Source organism: Euleptes europaea, chromosome 3, assembly GCF_029931775.1.
Source record: "Euleptes europaea isolate rEulEur1 chromosome 3, rEulEur1.hap1, whole genome shotgun sequence".
Lineage (NCBI taxonomy): Eukaryota > Metazoa > Chordata > Lepidosauria > Squamata > Sphaerodactylidae > Euleptes > Euleptes europaea.
This window is the reverse complement of record NC_079314.1, coordinates 42,713,476-42,736,389: the sequence shown is the minus strand read 5'-3', so window position 1 is coordinate 42,736,389 and position 22,914 is coordinate 42,713,476. Positions and strand designations below refer to the sequence as shown.

The 22,914-nt window shown below is 44.7% G+C and overlaps 2 protein-coding genes across 2 annotated transcripts in view; one reads left to right on the top strand and one right to left on the bottom strand.

Moving 5' to 3' along the window:
• Positions 1 to 776, bottom strand: part of MEIG1 (meiosis/spermiogenesis associated 1) — a 256,861-nt gene extending 256,085 nt beyond the window's left edge. Inside the window, exon 1 of the mRNA XM_056846090.1 lies at positions 646 to 776. Coding sequence (XP_056702068.1) covers positions 646 to 773 — 128 coding nt within the window. The 5' untranslated portion in view covers positions 774 to 776. The remainder of the gene's footprint in view (positions 1 to 645) is intronic.
• Positions 777 to 2,922: 2,146 nt separating this feature from the next.
• Positions 2,923 to 21,403, top strand: DCLRE1C (DNA cross-link repair 1C). Its single transcript, XM_056846469.1, has 14 exons — positions 2,923 to 3,031; positions 7,105 to 7,156; positions 7,985 to 8,069; positions 8,681 to 8,740; positions 9,601 to 9,656; positions 10,464 to 10,565; positions 12,329 to 12,401; positions 13,979 to 14,119; positions 15,523 to 15,624; positions 17,358 to 17,494; positions 18,076 to 18,130; positions 18,797 to 18,885; positions 19,468 to 19,568; positions 20,433 to 21,403. Exons 1-14 carry the CDS (start codon positions 2,923 to 2,925, stop codon positions 21,401 to 21,403), a joined length of 2,133 nt encoding a protein of 710 aa, XP_056702447.1.
• The last annotated feature ends 1,511 nt before the right edge of the window (positions 21,404 to 22,914 follow it).

Below are 22,914 nucleotides of genomic sequence, written 5' to 3'. Positions count from 1 at the left end.
CAAATACATCATAAATATGATGAAGTGGAGACCAGCTTGATGTATCCCACCTTATTATTGTCTCTCACAAAGAAGAACTGGTCCTCTATTGCCAAAAAAATTACAGGAGGCAGAGAGACCACGGCACACAGACTTGGAGTCCAACTTTCCCTTTTCTATTGATCCCTCAGGCACTGAAGGGAAGAGGGAGGCTCAAAGCATAATTCCTTCTCACCTTGGGATCCTTTCAATAACAAAGTAGCAGTCAGTGATCACTGGTGAAAGAACTGGAGGGCGCGTGTCCTTAAAGGTACCATTTCCCTTCCCTTTGTGAAGGCATCCATGCCTGAATGGGCAGGGGCTAGCACCTGTATCCTGCTCCCCTTTGCTGCTGGCAGATCATTCTAGCCCACCACTCTTTCTACAGACCCTCTCCTACTCTGCCTTCTTTCCCCTCCCTGCTTTTCACTGGCACACAGACAGTGAACTCAGAAATACATATATCACTATTGCAACAAATACAGTTTTTGCAATGCTGTTACTTACCCATTTACTATTTACTTATATAGTCTAAGTCCAAAAATGGGTGAGCAAAACTGTCACTGAGGAGGGAAAGGGAGTACAATGACACTTTGAATCTGGAGACCCTGCATAATGACCACTTACGTGTTTTCAAGGCTATCTGCCTCTCTACTGCAGGACATACCAGGCCCTTCTGTCATATGTGCCTCTCCAGAGGAGAAAGATGCACAAGGTACAGCATTAGTATCCATGAACCCAAAGGGATTTTCCATATGAACTCCTGCAGAGAGACACCATGAAATTAAAATTGCAGACGTTGGAGAAAGAAGCAGGAATAGGACACACTAAAACATAAATGAGAGAAACTGAAGTAAAAGGGGGAGCCCTGTTAGTCTGCTGTAGCAAAAGCAAAATGAACCTTGTGGTTCCTTAAAGGCTAACACAATAATTGTTTGTCTTTAAGTTGTCACAAGACTCCCTTTCGTTAACATGTGTGCAAATATGAACCGATGCACTTCATCATGAGTTCGCCCTGAAGTTTTAACTTGAGAGCAAAGAACATACTCTAAATTTCATTTTAAAAACCTAAATCAAATGAGACCTTGTACTTAAAAAATCAGGTTGATATCTGCACATTATTGTTTGTGCTTCAGTTTTAATAGGAATAGCACAGCACTGTTAGTCTGCTGGCACCTTAAATAATATTTCCTTTCAGCAAAACTCTGCTTTCTTGATATTTCCTTAGTTCTTAAGATGTGCCTCTAGACTCTTTAGTTTTCTTTTTACTCTGGAAGTTCTCTGTGGGCAGTTAAAGAGGAAGGTGCATACACACTTGTATCACTTAAAGAGGTGAGTTTTTTGTTTGTTTGTTTTTGCAGCAAACTTATGTCGACCCTATTCGGTTTTCAAGGAAAGAGACTAACGAAGGTGGTTTGCCATTGCCTAACTCTGGCCACCAAGATCAAGTTAATTCATGCCATCGTATTCCCTATTACTATGCATGGGTGTGAAAGCTGGACATTGAAGAAAGGTGATAGGAAGAAAGAAGACTCCTTTGAAATGTGGTGTTGGAGGAGAGTGTTACCGATACCGTGGACGGCCAAAAGAACAAATCAGTGGGTTATAGATCAAATCAAGCCTGAACTGACCCTAGAAGCTAAAATGACTAAACTGAGGCTATTGTATTTTGGTCACATTATGAGAAGACAAGAGTCACTGGAAAAGACCATCATGCTAGGAAAAGTTGAGGGCGGCAGAAAAAGAGGAAGACCCAACAAGAGATGGATGGACTCAATAAAGGGAGCCACAGCCCTCAGTTTGCAAGATCTGAGCAAGGCTGTCAAAGATAGGCCCTTTTGGAGGACTTTGATTCACAGGGTCGCCATGGGTCGGAAGCGACTTGACGGCACTTAACACACACAATCAACTCTTACCAGCGACATTGGAATTGCTTTTCTTGCCTCCCATGCAAATACTAACCAGGTCCGACCCTGCTGAGCTTCCGAGATCGGGCTAACTTGTGCTATCTCGGTTAGAGGACAACCAACCAATCCTCTACGATACATACAACGAATGAAGCCCGGCCATACTCTAACAACAAGCCTAACCCCACGTGTCAACACCCGCCTCCCCCCCCCTCCCCGTAATCGAGGCAGCAGAAGGGGCGGTGTAGGCCGGTTTGGGGGTGGAGCTGATAAGGCTCCCAAACAAGGAGGCGCCTTTATGTTTTTCCTTCAGAGGAAGACAGATGTGCCGTTTTTAAATCTTGCCTGTTTTTTGCACCGTCGCTGTTCCCTTCGTAGCCACCGCGCCTTCCGAAAAGGAAAAGCCGCTTCCCTCCTCACAACGGCTTCCTTGCTCGCACCTCACGCCGCGTCTCTTTTCAAACTGCGGGTCGCAGCGGTTACGCGGCAGCCTAGCAACCGCTTGGCGTCCTCGGCACCGTCTCATTCCAACCAATAGGAGCCACGCGAGGGGGCGGACGCTACGCTAAGTAGCCAATCGGACAGGTGCTCTTGAGAAGGCGCTGTCCAAAGCAGCCAATCAGGGACCAACCTACACAGACCCAACCGCAGATTGACCTGCCTGTTCACCCGGCAGAGGCGACAGAGCTTGGGACTGTGAAAGAAAGGCCGGGTCCCTTTTAGAGGCACCGCTGCAATAAGAATAATTGCCGGGTTTTTTTTAAATTATTAATAACGACTACTTAATCACTAGCGGGCTTTTCTTTATAACCGCCGCGCGCGGCCACGAACCTCCTCCGACTTCCCGTCTCGCCTGTTCGGGATGACGTCAGCTCGAGGAGTCGGGTGCGCTTCGGTGATTGGGCTGGGCTCGGCCAATGGGTGGAGACCCGGAAAAAGCCGGGCGGAAGTGAGAGTTATGCAGCCGCGGGAAATTCCCTGATCTCCGGGCAGAGCCATGAGCAGCTTCGGGGGCCGGATGCGGGAGTACCCGTCGCTCTCCATAGACCGCTTCGATCGAGACAACCTCCGAGCCCGCGCTTACTTCCTGTCCCATTGCCACAAGGGTGAGACTCCCCCCTGGCCCCCCCACCACGCCCGCTGCGTGCAGGGTAACAGAGCAGCCGGAGCAGAGCACGTGCTGCTCTCTCTGTTGGTATCAACGGGTGCTTGCTGTGCAAGTGCGTGACGCTGCCTTATACTGGGCCAGGCCACTTGCATCATTAATCTCCAACTCAAGATTGTCTGCTCTAGCCAGCATCGGTTCTCGTGACTTGACTGGAGATGCTGGGGATTAAATCTGGGACCTTGTGTATGCGAAGCGGGTGCTCTAAGCCATGGCACTTCCCAATGTGTTTCTTACATATGAACAGCATTTTATGGTGTGGACTATGTCTTTGTTTGGGGGAAGTAGTTTTGTGGACAAGCTCACCTTGCTGGTTGAGACAGACTGATTAGATATGATACGCCTTTACTTTTCTGCAATTAAAAGACTGATTTCTCTGTCTAGCAGGGTTTTTTTACAAATTTATTACAGCCAAAGGCTGGCACAAAATATACATCCTATGTTAAAATTATACAACTCCCACTTACAGCATCTGAAGGTTTGCCCATAAGGTCTTTGTTCTTCATAAACACCTTGTTGCCAGCAAATTTTGCTATGAAATATAAGTCACCCTATTTTCCAGTAGATATTCTACCATGGAGGCCTCAGAGGTGTAAGAGTGTACAAATCGAGATAGGAGGGGAGTGATTGAACAATTTCCGGCATCACCATAATGTTCACAATGGAGCAAAATATGTGCTAGCATCTCCACTGTATCCATGGATCAAAATGAGACAGCAAGGTAGACTTCCCCTGACTATGGAAGATCCACTGATTTAGCAATTGGTAATAATCTCTTTTCCTTTCTGTAAATGTATTGAAATGTATTAGGACAGCAAGGGAATAGCTTGTTGCTGGGCAGGATATCTCTGTGTGTGTATGTCTGTGTGCTAAGGAATTGGGGCAAGAGTCATGGAGGGTTACAGTAAACCATAACAAGAACTGGGTGAAACTGTTATTCTACTGTTACTCTACTGCCGCCTCGATGTCTAGAGTGTTATCAGCTCTACCCTGAATGTTGATAGGTTGTCATATCTTGAATTTGGATAAATATCCCTTCCTCAGTATGATCGGGGCTCAGAGATTTCTGCCCATTAGGGCCTCTGAGTCAGCAGCTGCAAATAAACTGTTTTCTTGAAATAACGATCTCTGGTCTCTCTCTCCCCCCACGAACCCTTGTTTACCACATCAAAGAGCATTTCCGTGTCTCTCTTGGGCAATGAAGAAACCTTCCTGAGAGTACAGCAGATGGAAGGGCATCAAATCGGGACCTAGAAAAGGCCCATCTTAATGTTGGGGAAGTAATTAAGGTTCGATAAGTGGCTGAATAACTGCCTGTCCATGACCTGAGGTTTTTAAAGTAGTTAGGAAGAAGGATGTTGACATTTTGAAACTCAATTATCAATGAGACGTTGATGGACGTCTTCAGTCCCATCAGATTTTGTGGATCAAAACCAATTGTAAATAATTTTTTGATGATCCTATCAGACCATGATGAATATGGTACAGAGGATAAAAACTGTGTTAATGGCCCAGTTGGATTTAAGTGGATTTTTAACCAATAATTGATAGCATTTATCCAAACCTTAGTTTCAATCCTATGCAGACCAGCCTCACATCTCAGAACCACATTGGGAGTACATTTGGGTGTGTTAAACAGGGCCTTTAGAAATTTTGATTGGACTCTTTCTAGTATTACGAAGTTACTGAATGTTCCTAGTTATGCTTCGTACATAAGTTGGGGTAAGGTTTTAGCCAAGTATAGTTTAAGAGCAGATGGAATGAAACCTCCGATTTCTCTAGCTAAATATGAAGTCCAAACTTAATCTTAAAATCTGCTATAGAGGTGCTAACATTTGCTGGCCAGGAATTTTCCAAACCCACTGTCTGTCTGCTTGCCCATCCTTTTAACTGGGGAGAATTCTGATGTTGGTACGCAAATGATATTGTTTTTATCTACATCTCCCAAATGTGGTCCCCATTTGCAGCTATCTAAATCCATGGATCCTCCCAAATTAAATAAAACTTGCTGTTGGTAAGCTGGAAGGGGCCCTGCGGCAGCAGTTGTGAAGACAGAAGAACGAACCATTTGGTTCTTAACATTAGCTTGACATCAGTTTATTCTCCATTTTGTGTGCCTAGAATTTGCTTTGTAGTTCACAGAAGCCTAGCTGAGCTCATAGCTGACAAGCTGCACCTGCAGATAGTTATCCCAGCAGATAACGTGTTCAAGAACAGTACTGCATACCAGCTTAATTGGGTGATTCGATTCATCTATGGCAGTGGTTCCCAACCTTTTTTTGACCAGGGACCACTAGGACTTTTTTGTTCGGTGCAGGGACCCCAAGGTTCAAAATAAAAATTCTGAGAATTTGAAAATAAACTTTAATCATAACTGTTAAACATTAAACTTAGAATAATATTTGAATATATTTTTATAATAGAGAACTTTTAATTGAAAATATTAATTTATTATGGGTTTATAACGTTGTTTCGCGGACCTTAATTTAGTTCTCGCGGACCCCTGGGGGTCCGTGGACCCCCGGTTGGGAACCAGTGATCTATGGGAAGATGGAGGGGGGAATGATCTTGTTCCTGAGAACCTTATTTTGGCCTAGACCAGCCTGAACCATCCAGAGACGTCTCCCTGGTAACAACTTTGATTGGGAGTTATAGGTCATCTGACTCAGGTTCATTTTACCATAAGTTCAGCCATGCCTCACAGTGAATAATCTTCTTTTGCCATTCCTGTTACTCTGCCTTACAAGTATCACAATGCCTCAATGCAACCAAGAACGACCTGAACCAGCTTAAACATCTATAGCTATGTCATGAACTATGTAACTGTGTAGTGAATATATTTAGTTAGCATTTGCTTTGTTATTTTCCTTGCCAGCATGCCTTAAGATTTCTGTAAACCTGTGTTTTAATAATTTTGAACTTTTATTCTTTAATCAAACTTTTAAATTGTAATGGTGGTTTGAGTTTACTGACCTGGCTTGGGTACTCTACAAACAATGCTGGAGCTCAGGAGAGGGCTCAGCTTTGACAGCAGTGAAACCATGGAGCCCAGTGGCAATGGCGTGTGGTGGTAGCAGAGCCTAGGAGCTGCCTTGGGCCTGGCTGTGGTGGTGGTGGCAGCGGCGGCAGATGCTGGGGGCTGCTCCAGGCTCCGGGTAGCTCCCAGACACTGCTACAGCTGGGCTCCAAGGTGAGTCATGCCAGATGGCGAGGGGTGGGGAAATGGGATTCCCCCCTGTGAGTTTTGTGGTCCCCTCGCTTGTATAACTCTAACCCATCTTGAGTCTTTGTTAGAGTTGAAAATGTAATAAATTTAAAATTATCTTTCCTTATTTGCAATCTCAACAAGGGGCTTGTCTGCTTTGGTTAGGAGGAATGGGCTCCACCTTGGAGAGTGTGTCCCTGTGGCTTTTCTCTTATTGGAGAAGGAATAATCAGTTCAATTGACAGCTGAATCTGTCAGGGAAAGCTCCTTTTTTCTTTTATTCTGACACCACTGTGAGCCAAAACAGTTTAGAAGAATCTTTCTGTATTAAATAGCTGTTCGGGTATCTTAGTGTGATTCTATGTTGAGCTGCTTCAGTCTAAGCCCACTAATTTCAAGTGCTGTTTTTAGTTATTTTGTTTTTGGATGTAGTTTGACACTGTAACCTTGAGCCTCTTGTGGAGAAAGGTAGTTTAAAGAAAATTTGCTTTGTAGCAACAATACAAGGGTTCCGATTTTCGGGATGAAACTGCTTTGCGTTGTCTTGATTATGATATTGTACAGTTGACATAGAGGTCTGGGTAATTTAAAAGCTTGCTTATTCCAATATGTGTTGGTCCTTGTGAGTTATTAAGTACAATGAGCAAATCAATAGCTAGCTACATAAAACCACTTGTCTATGGGTCCTATTAAGCTTTAAATGGGTGCTGGTATCTGCTTTTACTGAGTTATTGTTAAACCACAAGATTGCAGATGTTCAGAGTATAATAATTTTCTAACAAAGATCTTTTCTTAATTGAATGTTTTAGATCACATGAAAGGGCTCAGAGCTCCTGCACTGAAAAGAAGGCTAGCATGCAGGTAAAGGACGTGTACCAACTGTTGCCAAAGGAGAGTTACTAGCAGCTAACACAGTAAATACTAGAAATTACCCCTGAAATTATTATATGACGAAACCGTCTGTATGGCTTGTTTTCTCCCCTTGCTCTTGTGGTTTTCCAGCATTTGTTTATCCATTAAGAATTGCCATTTGGATCAAATCCTTCTCCAAAACCAACAGCCCAACAACTTAAATAAGTTACGGTAAATAATGAACAGCCTATAATTTTGGTCAGTATGAACAGAAATTTCTTTTAACTTTACCTGTTGCCAGAAAAGGAGGGAACCCACATCAGATTTGTTTGGAAGGAATTGTAGTGCAGAGTATGTCCTTATACACTTGATAGATCAATGTACCCTAGCACTATTTTAAGCAGCAAATTGCATATTCAGATGTTCCCAGTTTTGCAACTAGATAACTTGACATTTATGTGGAATAGAGTATTTTCATTAGTAACTAGGAGGTATTTCTGACTATGTACGTTGATTGGGAGGTAAGATTGTCATTATAGGTTGTGGTATACTTAATTATTATGGACTTTGGAGACCTGTCTAAGCTCTTATGGATAGTAAATGTGGAGGCAGGGGATGATGGGCAAATCCTGAACTGAATTAAGGAATAAGAATAAAAATGGGATCTAACAGGGAGAGTGGCTAGCATCTGGAACTCCAATTGTGATATATCATTTTTGGGATCTAAATGGACTTTGATATACCCAGTGGGGGTTTTGACATCTCCCCTACCCCACAGACAATTGTGCAAGTTTTGTTTTTGAAGCTGTTCTCATTTCTTTTACTCTGTCTTTGCAGCCTGAAAGTTTGTTTGTACTGTTCTCCTGTGACGAGGGAATTGCTACTGACTAATCCAAAATACAAGTTCTGGGAGAACCACATTGTAAGCTCACCTCCTTCTTTGGTAATACTGGCAGGCGCATTGGCTGCAGCTTACTGTACCATGTCTAGAAGAAGATTCACCTAATTGCTCTTCTGAATCTGAAGTTGTACTTCATGTCACCCATCAACTATATTATCATACTGTCAAATGAGCTGCACAAAGAGAGAGAGTCTCTGATTTTTTTCTAGGGCTCCTTTGCGTTGAACTAACTTTTGAGCCTCATGGTTATTCCTGTTCTGTTCCCTGTACTTTCAGGGTATTAAAGACAAGGAATGATTCTTTATGCAGTGGGAAGCTCCCAACAATTTCTTAGACCTGACCTGTCTGATAGTTTCTGTAGAGCTTTTGGGGGGAACTCTTGAGGACGGCAAGGAAAAGGAAGGGATGTGATTGGGAAAGGAGGGACAGAGGTACTAATTTGTCTTTCTAAATGTGGTTGTGTGATCTGGTTCCATGTTCCTAGAAGCAACCACTCTTAGCCCATTGATGCCATTTGAGTCCTGGTTCTAGCATGTGGAGCCGTAAAACAAATTATCCAGTTCACCTTAAAAGTGACTCGTGTCTTTTTAATAATATGCTCCATTTTTTGTCCTTATTTCTCTCCAACACAGGTTTCTCTAGAAGTTGAAACGCCGACTCAGATTTCTCTAGTTGAGGAAGCCTCTGGTGAGGTATCTGTTACTTTATTATTAAATTATTTCATTTATACCCCGCCTTTCTCCCCCCTCCATGGGGACCCAAAATGGCTAAAAAAGTTTTCCCTTTCTCCATTTTATACACAACACAACCCTGCGAGGTAGGTCTGGCTGTGACTATGTAACTGGCCCAAGCTCATCCAGTAAGCTTCCATGGTAGAGTGGGAATTTGAACCTGAGTCTCCCAGATCCAAGTTTGATACTCTGAACACTACGCCACTCTGGCATTCAGTAGTCAATTCTGTTTGGCTGTTTAACATTGTATCAAAATATTCCCTTCAGTAGATGAAATGGGAGCCTGGACTATAAATTAACACCTGTTGCCTCGGATATGGAAGCTGGTTGTCCAGTTTTACTTCTGTGTTTAGATGCTGCCTCCCCCTTCTTTTTAAGCCCACTTTGGGGTTTTCAATTTTCTTCCTTGTCTGTGGTTAAGGAAAGGGATGAAAGAGACCTTCATAAATGGACCAACGAAGGAATATCTGCCTCGCTGTCTCTACTTTGCGAGGACTACTAAATCCCAATCTGATGATAGCTACTCTCTGTCCATCCATCTCTATTCTACCCTTATTGGGAAAAATTTAGGCAGCATACACCGTTCTCTCTCTCCCCCCCCCCCCCACACAAATTTTATACTCACAGCCACCCTGTGAGTTAGGTTAGGCTGAGAGCGAGAGACTGCCCCAAGATCATCTAGCAAACTTCATGGCAGAGTGGGCATTTGAACCTGGGTCTCCCAGTCCATGCCTCTAACCATTATGGAACATGGTTGTCTGTGTGCCTTCAATTCTAGTAACTGCGTTTTGTGTTGTATGTTTTCTTTTGTTGCCGTCCAGAAAGAAGATATAGTGGTGACGCTTCTGCCAGCCGGCCACTGCCCGGGTTCAGTCATGTATGTTTTCTTTCTTTCTCCAAATACTTAATAGCAAGTTCCATCAGCCACAAGACACTATATAAAGATGACAAAGAAAAGCAGGTGTATGTTTAATGCAGTCATATGATATAATGTGACTGCTTTAGCTTTGTGATCCATTCCCACCCCTCACCCCATGTGTGGCATAAATATTTAGTGCTTGGGTGCGCTAGATTTGTACATACCTTTAAACTGGATCCCATTTACTCAGCTGAAGTTGGGTATGCCTGACTGCAACTTATTCTTTTTTTCCTCGGCCTTCTTTTGTAATTTTACTGTAATGCTAAGAACCATCCTTATCTGGCTTGTGTGCTTTGCAGCAGAGCTGGTCCCGTGTGGGACCTAATTGGGAAGCATTCTCAGTTTTTGTATTGTCCCAGACTGCTTGAATAAACCTGCAAGGCTGTTCTCATGGGCCGCCCTGGTGTCGCGTGGGAGGATGAGTCCTAATTGGAGGAAGAGGAGGACAGCCCATCTCCAAGTCTCGCCTTGGCAGACCTTGGATCAAGGGCTGGGGGCAGAATGGTGTGCTCCTCCTCCTGAGGGTTTGCCCAGCCATAGGTGGTGCAAGAGGTTACCAGTTGCGTGGAGTAAGGGAACAGGGCCTTGCGGCTCACTTTGCAGGGTCAGGCCTTGGTGGCCTAGAGGAGTGTTTGAAGGGGGAGAGAACTGCATTCCCCCTTGAGGGATCTCCTAGTTGATCTGACTGACAGCAGGAGGCCATCTGTTTGGCTGAGTGAGCCCTGGACAAGTTGCTGAAACACAAGTCTGTGTTTCTGTTGGCAGGTTTCTGTTTCAAGGTGGAAACGGCACTGTGCTGTACACGGGGGACTTCAGGCTTGCGAAAGGAGAAGCAGCCAGAATGGAACTTTTGCATTCAGGAAACAGGTAAGGGTCATCCAACCTTATGGTGTGGCTTCATCGTACTGTGGAATTCCACATGGGGTTGGTGGTAGACAGCTGTAACGGGCAGATACTTGGAGCTCTGCTTGGCTGGGGTCTTTGCAAAGTAAGTTTCTGCCAGCACAGCAGTTTTGAGGATGGCCCTAAAGCTTCCTTATTCCATGTCAGTCTAGCATATGGCTGTCTGCTGCATATGACAATCTCCCCTACCAGGTCTTTCCGTGCCTGGCTGAATAAAATCCTTTTCACTGAAGAAGCCAGGGATGGAATATATGATTATATAATATAAGGTGTCATGGGATCTAGAGGGCCTGTGGAGAAGTCAACCACCCCTTTGACAGTCATGGAGTCAACAGCTCCTAGCATGTGTGACAAGATAGTTTGGGATCCTCTGGCCTGGTTGGCAGCTTGCTGTCACTGCTGGGAAGCCCTGAACATATCAGGCAGTATCTGCTTGATGCCTCCCTTCACCCTGGCCATGACCCATGGTCCAGTGGTCTTCAGCCTTTCCAGACTCAGGGCTCACTTAGCTGCAGGCATGTGTGACATCAGTTACATGACAGGAAGAAGGGGAGCTGGAGTTATGATCTCATCACGACCCTAGACACCAGACCGGAGGGAACAAGGAACATAAACTGAGCACCAGTATGGCCCCTGTAGGGAGGAACAAGGCAAGAGTCAGAGTGATGGAGGAATCCCCTCCACAGCTGACTGACCTCCTCTCAGCACGCTTACAAAGAGATGCAGGAGCTGTAGCTGACTTTCTTTCTATGTATGCACAGTCACAGCAAGCGCTTCCAAAAGATAGCCAAAAAAGGCAACCCTAGAGGGGCTTGTGGCATTGCAGCTGGGTTCTGCATCCTACCTGAGCATCCTGACTTCTGTGTCAAACACTGCTGCCATAGTACATCATGCAGCTTAACCATCCCAGATCTGGTGGCTACTCCTGATGGGGAGAAAGCCTCTCCGGTTAAAGAGACTAGGCAAGTAGGTGATGTGAAAGTCCTCTTCCTGAGACCCTGGAGAGCCGCTGCCGCTGACTTTGATGTATCAAGGGTCTGATTCAGTATAAGGCAGCTTCATGGGCTCATAGCTTTTGAGATGCATTCTCGCTGTTTCCTGGGTGCAGGATATGATCATGTTTGAGGAGCTTTCCCAAAGCATCCTGGACACTCTTGGCCATGGGGGAGAAAAGCTGAAGAACTTTTCTGCTACCAGGCCTGGTATGTTGGCAGTTGCATTGCTGAGTAGAGCAGTTACTTCCCACTGGCCTCCCTCCCTTACCACAGTGATCCATGCTTTCTAGTCCTTATTTGATGACTTGGATGAGCTCACCAACCTAGTGACGTCACCCCAAAACATTGATGTTCATTTCTGATCCAGTGGAAATTCATGAGGAGACGGATGGCTTCCCCAGTCCCTGGGGACAAAAGGTGCCCTCAGCCCCCCCCCCTTATGCTGGAAACACAGAGTCTGTGACCCAGAGATGTGCAAATTCCAGAACATTTATTTCTCTCAGAACCATAAAAAGAATTAGGGAAGGATAAGGTGGGATGAGAGTGGAGAAAACCAATGTGTGGCATGTCTACAATAGAACATAAACTTTCCAGGTCTACCTGCTCCAAAGAAAATCGTGGTTTCTTTTGGCTTGCTCTGTTCTGAAAGCAAAAACAGTTTTGATTGCCATCAAAATCTTGATTTGCCTGCAGCTGATAGGGCTATAGCAGTATCAAAATTCTTTCTTTCAGAGTGAAAGACATCCAGAGCGTGTATTTAGATACCACTTTCTGCGATCCAAAATTTTATCAGATACCGAGCAGGGTAAGTGGAAAAAGAGTGAAAATCCTTGTTGCTAGCCTGAGAGTTCTGGCTGGCCATTTTTGATATCCATATTTTCAGTTTTCTGAATGATTTCTGAATCACTCTGTCTTGGACTCTCAGACACTATGCTTGCCAGCAGTTCCAGAGGGTAGCCATCCTAGACTGCTGCAGCAGAATGAGGCAGATGTCCAGGGGCCCTTTAAAAAGGTAAAGGTCCCCTGTGCAAGCACCGGGTCATTCCTGACCCATGGGGTGACGTCACATCCCAACGTTTCCTAAAGATGTACGAAATTTATACCTGCTTTAGCTTTTGTGTGTCAGCGCTCACTTTCCCTCTGACTCATGAAAGTTTATGTTGGCATAAATTTTATTGGTCTTTAAGGTGCCACTGGACTCCTGTTCAACTTTGTCTACAGTGTGGCTTGACTGGTCAGGTTTACTTATTAGTCTTGTTTGTAGGCTATTGTACATATTTAAAAAATGTCCCTGGCCATTATTGTTGTAGTACAGAACTCAATAGAACATGTGTTTTGTATTTCAAAGGTCCCAGCTTCATTCTCTAGCATCTCCAGCTTAAAAAGATCTTTGAGAGCAGGCTTTGGTCTGAGAACCAGTGTCGTGTAATGGTTAGAATGCTTGACTAGCATCTGGGAGACACTCTGCCATAGAAGCTTGCTGTATGGCCTTGGGCCCGTCATGCACTCTTGGCCTTACCTGCCTCACAGGGTGGTTGTTAGGATAAAATGGAGGAAGGGAGCATGTTGTAAGCCACTTCTTCTCCCACTGGGAAGAAAAGTGGGGTATAAATTAAGTAAATAAATAAAACTTGTGCCACACAGAGGCTAGTGAGACTGACGTCCTGATGCTAATGTTAGGAAGATCCATGTGCTTCTAATGCTATATAAGGGTTGATCAGTTTGCTCATATGATTTTTTTTAAAAAGTGGCTTCATCTTATAGAAATATGTAGGTGTTGCAGGTTTGTGTGGATGTACAAAAGAAAGCCCTGAAATTTTTGAACGAAAATGGGTGAACCTGAAGGGTCAGTTCTCCAGTGACTACCAGCAGTTGCTTGGTACAGCCTCATGAGGGGGTGATCGATGTATTGCAGTGGCTCCGTTCTTGCCCAGCCGGGTGGAAGGTGACCGGTATCACTCCTGGGTCCCTGCAGCTACCAGCCAGATTCAGAAGGTGATGAGTGTAGCTTGCTTGGAGGGACAAAATACCTTTCTCAGTGTAACAGATACCTGCCTAGTGGAATGGGTCTGAAGATGGGGAGACATAAGCATGTACCAGCTGAGCCCCTACTAGAGGTTCTGGTATACAGAGAACACAGGTTTTCAGTGCCATACATTGTTGTACCCAGCTGGGAATACCTGCCTTCTTCCAAGTGGTGGGGGTCCAAGTGTGCAGACACCATTTGGGGCACCCCCTCCACCGATTGGTAGATGATGCCATACATCAGCTCTGGGTTAAATCGATTCTCCTGTGATCCACAGTATCCTTTGTGGCTTGATACTCACCCCAAGTATTTTTATTCTTTTTCTCACCCCCACTTCCTGCCTCTCTTTCTAATAGGAGGAATGTATGAAGGGCATCTTAGAGCTGGTGCGAAGCTGGATCACTCTGAGTCCCTATCATGTGGTCTGGCTGAACTGCAAAGCGGCTTACGGCTACGAATATTTGTTCACAAACCTAAGTGAGGAGCTTGGTGTCAGGGTAAGATTGCCTTTCAACCGCACTTCCTTCTGAATGGGGTAGAAGCTGGCAGTGACCTGGCAACTTAGGCCAGGAAAGACCCATGTGAAGAGACTGAAGGAGGGCCAGTCTCTCACACATTGGAGGTGCATCTACACATTTACACATCTCCTCCTGATTAATATGCTATAAATAGAGAACAGGAGTGAAGAAAATGAAGCATGCTGAGGGAGGGAGAGCTGTAGTGTCAGGGTGTAAGGAAGAAGAGTTTTGTAGGTAGAAACAGCTAAGTAGGTCAAAGTGAGCAATTCCATGCATTAAGAAGGGGTTAGGAGAAAGAAGAGGAGGCCTAAATGCGTTGGAACAAATGTCGTCCACTAATATTGGGGAGGAGTTATTCCCTTCTTCCAAATGGATTGCACACTTCTTATTAAAATAGTATATAGGAGCTTAGTAAGAGAACTTTTCTGCAAGTTAAGAGTTTGCTTTTTCCATTGATATGCATCTTTTCACTTCTGCAGTTCCCTAAAGAACATGCAATAAAATTAAAGCATGCAATAAAATTTAAAAATCTGGTGCTTTAAGGATGTCAGGCTGAGTCATTGTGTTATATGTAAGGAAGAGCTGCTAGGGAGCCAGGGTAGGGTCAGAGCAAGGGTGTCGAACTCTGTTGATCAGGATGGTTGCATCCTGATGATGCAGCCACGGAACTTACTGGGTGACTTGGTCCAGCTACTCTTTTTCAGCCTGACCTTCCATGCAGGGTAGTTGTGAGGATAAAATGGGGGAGAGCAGAATGATGTAAGCCACTTTGGATGCCCTTTAGGCAGAGAGGCAGGACATAAATGAAGCAAATAAAATCATTATTAGAACAGGAAGGGGAATGTATGGGGGAAAGACTGCTCATAGAACAAGATCAACAATGGACTGAAATTAAACTTTTCAGCAGAAGTAACCCAAAAAAACAGTGTCTTCTGCTTGCAGGCAAGGCCAGTAACATTTAGGTATTTATAACCTGTCTTTTTGCAATTTGCACAAGTGCAACTGGTGCCTATTCAGCACTCAGCACATAGACCAGTGGTTCCCAAACTTTTCGGGCCACTGCCCCCTTGGTTCCACAAACCCAACCCCAGCGCTCTTACCCTATCCAACAACATAGTTGAAGGGGCCCGCCTCTTAGTGCCCCCCTAGGTAGTCCCACTGCCCCCCAGGGGGTGGTACTGCCTACTTTGGGAACCACTGACATAGACCTAACATCTGCAGTGTTTTAAGTTCTGTCTCCTGAGTGCTTGTTATTTGTCCAGTTATTTCCCTGTTAGCCAGTGTCCTTCAGGGAAATTTCCCCCGGAAGAAGATGATGTGACCTTTTACTAAATTAAACCGTCTTAATCGGCGTTAATAACAGACAAACTTTAAACTCCTAGGTACATGTGAACAGATTGGACATGTTTAAAAACATGCCCGAAATCCTCTGCCACGTTACCTCGGATCGGCACACTCAGATCCACGCCTGTCGCCATCCACGGGTCCGTATGTCTTTGCTATCAGGTTCCTGTCTCAGGGGCTCCAGCTCAAAACACTTTCAGGCAGAGTGTGGCTGCAGGGAAAGAGGGAGCAGTTTGGCCTAAGTTAATTGTCAGTGGCTGTTGGACAAGGCTTGTGGTTAGTGAAGCTTGTGTTAATGAAGCTACAGCAGGTGGCTTAGAAAAATCACATCACGTTTTTGTTGTAGGTTGCTTCTTTAAAATGATTCTTTAAAATGATTCTTTTAAAGCAACTCATAGCAGAGCTCATGAAAATAAAACTAGTATCTGACTGCACTTTACACACACACACACCTTTGATTAAATGAACTAAAATACAATTAAAAAATTGACACAGTAAATAATGAAAATCAAAATGAACCCCTGGTGAAAAGCCACCATTGTGTACGTTTTTTCATGGTGAGAGAAAGGCATGGTGGAAGCATTTTTAAAACACATTTTAAAAAGTACTGTTGTGATACTTAATTGCAGAAGCTTTCCTAAGAGAGTAGGTCTTAAGCTCTTGAAGAAAGAGGCTGAATGGCAGGCATTCTCTCAAGTAGCTTCCACTGGAAAAGCCTTCTCTAAGCCCCAGCTGTTTGAATGGGAGAAGAAGCCTCAGACAATCTCGAGGAGCATAGAGAAGCAGAGGGGGCAGCCTGTGAACAGTAGTGAGTGCCGCAGACAGTGTTTATTTGAGGTTTGGCAGAACTATCAATGGCACTGGCATTTGGCAACATGTAAGAGCTATCCGTGTTGGTCCCTGCCACTCACTGAGTGAGAGGGGTCTAGTCTCTCACTGAGCTGCACCTACCTCACTGGGTTCTGTGAAGATAAAATTAGGAAGGGAGTACCATCTTGTGCAGCCCAGAGCTCCCTGGAGGGTGTGGGTGAAAACATAAGGGGTGAATAGGCTTTGTTTGTAGGCACCAGCTTGGCTGGAGGGAGAGGTGGAGACCTGAATCCGCCCATGAGGGGAATGTTTCCCGTTCTCTCTTGTCTGTCCCGAGTCTTTGTCTTTTTTTGCAGGCAGTTCAGGTTGGGCTGCACTGGTGCTCGTCCACCTAGGAATTGTAGCTTCTGTCTCAGGCGATCTGTGGTTAGGAAAAAAGAGCGTGTGGGGCCCCAGACCCATGTATATGGGGAAAGGAGACCTCCTTGCTGTCTTGTTCAGCATGGGCCAGGACCAATTTTTTAGGTGCTTTTAGATTTTTGCATTCTAGTCATAGCATGCTTTTGGAATGGTGTTAAGGTTTTACTGTGAATCTTGCTAAGGGGGGGGGCATCTCTTCTCTCCCTCCTCTCCTCCAGCCTCTTTCTCTAAGATCTGTTCTTTAAGTAATTATCCAGCCAACATTTTGTCATGAATGTTTTCCAGTGCAGTGAAAACCAGTATGTCATATGTATCAACTGTAGGCCAAAAAAAAAATCTTACTTTAACTGTTAGGAATAAAAAAGCAGCCTTTGGTAGCTACCAAACACAAGAGCATCTCAGTGGAGCAGAGAAACTAGCGTACAGCTGAATGTACATGCAGGAATTCTGGCTACGCTAGTGCAGAAGGCAACCAGTATGGTGGCAGAGGGGAGATTGATTCTTTTTCAGCCCCAAGTGAGGAAGGCACATGGAAAACTGATCATGTCTTGACAAGCCTGCAAGTTTGGCAGACTGTTTCCCCCAAGAATTGCAAGGGACAGGCTCATGCTTGATCTGACCTGGTGTTTTCTGTGCCCAATAGGATGACGAATTGTTTCGAGGAAACAGGCTTCCCTGTGGGATGATTTCCCAGGACGGGAGGCGCCTGCACATCATTAGCATCAAGCCGTCGACAATGTGGTTTGGAGAAAGGACACGGAAAACCAATGTAATTGTCAGGTGAACTAAAGCATGCTTGCTTTTGTCTTTATATTTGTGTGTGTATATAATATAGTGTGTTTGTGTGTTACAGTAATTCTGTACAGCTGCATTAACATTACTTTGCTGATCCTTTGTACAGCTTGCTTAATAATCTTCACAACTGTTTACCTGATTCAGGAGAACAGTTGTTGGTTGTTTTTGTTTTCAGGAGATTGGTTTAAGGTCCAACAGCCTGCCAGATGCATCTGGAAGGTCCCAAGCAAGGCGTGATAGATGGGCTATCCCTTGTTGTTGTTGTTCCTTAATCTAGCACCTGGTAATCTGAGGTATACTGCCTCTGAACATGGAGGTTCTGTTTAGCTGTTATGAGTAATAGCCAGTGAGAAATCTCTCCTTTGAGTTTCTTCTTCCTTCAAAGAAGAAGGAAATTCCATTTAATGTGTTGCCTTTGCTAGGTGAATTCTAGAGACGTGTGGAGGGTTCATATTCCTAAGGAAGTGCTGAATGCTTTCTGATAGTTTTAAAATGTGTGATTTGCCATTTCTACTGACGCATTGTAAGTAGCAGGAGAAAAACACAGTGTTTGTTTTTCTGTTTAGGACCGGGGAGAGTTCATACAGAGCTTGCTTTTCGTTTCACTCTTCTTACAGTGAGGTATGTTGGCGTATCACTCCAAACAGCAAACCTGAGAGTAGGAGAGTGATAGTGGGACACCCACAGCCAAAGTAATAATTGAGAAGAGGGGCTTCCCAGTTATGCAAAAAAATAAAAATACTAGCATGGTTGATTTAAAAGCACCCAGAGTAGCCTGAGGGCTGACCCTGTCCACTTCCCTTTCTAAGGCATGTCATGTGGAAGGCAATTGAGTGTCAATTCCTATCAAGGGACTCTGTCTGTAGTAAGCCCCCCTTGATATCCTGCTGGCTTTACCACAGATGTGGGACTTCCTAAGTGAAAGACAGTAGCCTTTTAAAGGAGCGGTGTGTGTGTCTGAACAGCCAGAGCACAGAGCTCCATTGCCTTCCATGTTTCTTCCACTGAAGAGAATTTGGTGTCCTTGGTGGCACAAGAGCTCTGTTGCAGATGTTCCTGCACATGTGAGTGGGGCAGGGGGTGGGGGGATCATCAGGGGTACAGCGGGAGCGGGATCAGTCACCTGAGTCACAAACTCCCTGACTTTCCCTTTAGAACATTGTTCTTCAGAAAGGGAGAAGAGTTACTTGACTTGGGGTGCTTGTTGCAAACAACAATGAAATGAGGTCTCATTGAAGCCCACTTAGTGATGACCAATGAGCAACCCCTGCCCCCTTTTTTCCCTAGATCCAGGACTTTTTGAACTACATTCGGCCAGTGAATGCGTATCCTAATGTAATTCCAGTGGGGATGACAGAGGGCAAAGTTATAAAAATGTAAGTGTCTTTGTCTTTCCATCTGTGGGCCCTGTTAATGCATGTCATGGTGACTCTTTATATGATGTAGCCTTTCATAAACAATTTCTCAGGTATGTGTCCTGGTGCTGGCCACCAGCCATTAAAGCTAGCCTGCTTTTTTTGAAGTATTGGGTAGGACCCAACAATTTCTCTCTGCTAAATGAGTCTCTTACTGTCAGAGTGGAGTCTGGTCCCAGCTCATTTTTGCTTTTAATAATTGGAAGCATATCTTGAGCAGCACAGCAAAATGTTGTTGTTACTCTCCTTAAAAGGCTGCTTCCTCATGTGAATGCCAAACTTTTTGTTTCTTTCTGGAAGACCATTCTGTGATCTCCACCCACCCTCTCTGGGGCTCACTACTTTCCTGCCTTCTGCTTTAAGACTGGCAGAGTAATTCTGGTTATATCAGGAGGGTGTTGCCTCTTTTCTGCTGTATGTCTTTGAATTGGTGTAAGTTTAGAGTGAACCAATATGAGAAGGCAGAGCTGAACATTAGAAATCCGTCCAGCGTTTTATGAGCCCAAAGAGCTATAGAATGAACTCTTGTGTTGCTCTTCTCAGCTTAAAGCCATCCTGCAGATCGTACAGCCCAAACCACGAGCTGAGCTACAAGCCACTTGGAGCGCTGAAGAGATCTAAACCAGTGCACTCGGCAGACAGGGGTAAGAAAACGTGGGGCTAGCAAGCGTGCCAGAGAATAATGCTCGTGTCATGACTGTACTGTCTTTCTCTAACAAATACCCCAGGATGTCTCTCCTCCTGGTTCACAAATTGTAGAGGTTCCCATGGCGCTGGGCTTGTGTTGGAGCACGCTTCCATGGAGGTGCTGTTTTTAGCCAGACTGATACCTACTTGCACATGGATGGTATACAAGCGGCTCCTGCACCTTTTCACAATGGGAGCAGCATCCGAAAGGGCCACTAGTATCAGGGGAACAACTGGTAGACTGGTTGCAAGGTGACCTGAAGGTAGCCAAGAGCCAGGTGAAACAGAACACCAACTCAGTTTGTTTAGGACTGTCCTAAAAGCCACTTAAGGACAGGAATAGGATTGCCAACTCTGGGTTGGAAAATCCCTGGAGATTGGGGGAAGGGAGGAACCTCAGTACAGTATAAGGCCATAGAGTCCACCTTCCAAAGCAGTCATTTTCTCCAGGGGAATGGATCTTTGTAGTCTGGAGGTCAGTTGTAATTCCAGGTGATCTCCAGGTCCCACCTAGAAGTTGGTAACCCTAGGTGGGAGACTGAGGCCTAGTTCTTAGGTGGTGGTGTAATGTCATGGTTACTCCACACTAGGAAAAAGAAAACTAGCACATCTGGAGAAGAGATCCCCCCACACAACCCCATTCCCTGATGAGCTTTCCCAAAACCACATGCATGGAGGTTATAGGTAATCTCCTCTCCTAAAAACCAAAGTGGGTACAGTGCAGGAAAAGATACGCCACAGAGTTTGAATGCATGTATAGATTGGCACAGAGTTTCCTTGCCACCTTTAAATTCCTGGGTGATTTTTGTGTGTGTTAGCAGATGGTGGTGGTGGTGATGAACTGTTTGATGCAGATTTGGTTCCTGTTCGACACAAAATTCCAAAATTGGAGCCAGAGACTATGCCCTTGCAGAATCAACATGCTTCTGAAAACTCTCAAGGGAATACTAAGGAAACAAGCTACAAGGCAACTACCATGCCTACATCTTTCCACGTGGATTTCGTAGAGTGTGAGGAATCCAATGGTGAAGAGGAGGAGGAGGAGGAGGAGGAAACTGGGAAAGAGAGACCTCTAGCTGAAGTTCTGCCCCATGCTGTGAACTCCCCTACCGCCATGAAGGATTTTGTAGGACTGGTTCCTTTAGAGCCTGCCTGTGAGCAAAGAGGGGCCCAGCAGCAGACTAACAAGGAGACACCAAAGTGGGAAGCCTTTTTTAAGCGAACTGTGGAAGATTCAGATGCCTCTGAACATGAGGACTGCTGTTTGCCCACCACAGACTCAGGCGAGCCCCAGTCCCCACGTCTGTTCAGTGACGAGGACGGATTTAGCGACTCGACTCACATCTCTTCCCAAACCTCTTCTCAGTCAACCCACATATCTGAACAAGGTAGTCAAGGCTGGGACAGCCAGGTGGATACCCTTCTCATCTCCTCCCAAGAACAAAAGAAGCCTGATTTTAGCCCCCTGAAGAGGGCAGAAGGCAAAGCAATGTTCTACACATCTCATCTCCCTGCCGGGGAAAACAAAACGGGCACACAGAGTTGCCAGCCTTTGGAGCATGGTGCATCTTGTATAAAGAACCATGCTGAATACAGACCCAGAGCCCAGGAGGGGACCGCAACAGTGCCTGCTTTGAGAGAGACTGTGCAGCTTCAGTCAATTACTGAGAGGAGCAGCCTCCAAGAGAAATCCACGACGCTCAATCCTGAGGACCACACAAGCTCTCAGAGCTCTTTGGACTTTGAAATCCCTTCTAGCCCTGACACAAAGGTCTCCAAACCAACTGTGTAGCCTATACACCAAGCTGGCCAGAGGGGGACTTTGAAATCCCTTCTAGCCCTGACACAAAGGTCTCCAAACCAACTGTGTAGCCTATACACCAAGCTGGCCAGAGGGGAAGCGCTGCACTGATTGGGGGTGGGGGAGAGAAGGGGTAGGCTATCAACTTGTTGCTGTTATTGGTAGAGATGTCTTTCTGAATCTCTTCGCAGTAGTGATCCATGCTTAATTTAAACTGGTACCTTGGAAACATCTCATTAAGCAAGCAAACTTTTCAGGTTTTCTGCTGTGCATTCAGAGTTCTTTGTTTTTATAATCAGTGTTGGAAAATTTATTATCCTCATCTAGGCAGTCATGACTGCATTCCTTGCTAGAAAATGGAGAATTAAATTCTAGCAGTGTGCAATTTACTTGTCTATTTTAGGTTTCTAAAACATGGGATTAACACAATAAAAATTAACTTGAAGAAGAAGAGTTGGTTTTTAAATGCTGATTTTTTCTACCTTTATGGAGTCTCAAACCGGCTTACAATCTCCTTCCCTTCCTCTCCCCACAACAGACACCTTGTGAGGTTGGTGAAGCTGAGAGTTCTAAGAGAACTATGATTGGCCCAAGGTCACCCAGCAGGCTTCATATATAGGAGTGGGGAATCAAACCTGGTTCTTCAGATTTGAGTCCACCGCTCTTAACCACTACACCACTCTGGCAGGTGCTTAGTTGACAATGCAGTTTCTCTGAATGACAGTAGGGTTGATTTATCTGCATTAAACACTTGGGCTTGTTAGAAGCAACAGGTTCTACTTTATGAAACCATGTTTAAAAAAAATATATCTAACTGTTCAAAGGGAACCTAAAGGTGGTTTTAAAGCTATTCCTACCAGAGCCCTCACAGGAGCCCAGTAAGACTGAACAATGGCAGCAGGTCAATTGGTCTTCATATGGTCCACTCTTCCCTATTTTTACAGCCAATATATTGTCATACTTCCTTTAGAACTGAAAAGGTTACTAATGAGGGCAGAATCAGAAACTTAAATACAGTGATGTCTCTCTTATTTATAAATAGGACATTCTCCTAGTTGTTTGGAGGAACTTATCATTTAGTCACACACTTGACTCTAGGAATTATTCCTATTCTTCATTATTTCAAAATTGAAAAGGAAAGTCAAATCAAAGATAAAGCAGTAAATATAAATCCAAGGATTTTATTAATACTCCAATATACAAGTACTAACCCCCTGATGCATGTTGTTAACAAAATAAAACCATTTGGACAGTGCCAGAAGGAGAAAAATGTGCCTAAAGGATTTCCTATCCTCTTGTTTTTTTTACAAATGCTATGAAGTTTATTTGCATTCAAACCTAGCCATGTGGTTCTCCGCTCTTTCTTTCTGAGGCTTGGGACTGAATAACCATCTGCAATCAGCTGCTTCTTCAGAAGGCAATGATTTGATCTTGTCAACACTTTTTAGTATTGTAAATGGCATCTTTCAACCAAAGGTCTGTTAGAACAGTTTCAGTTATGG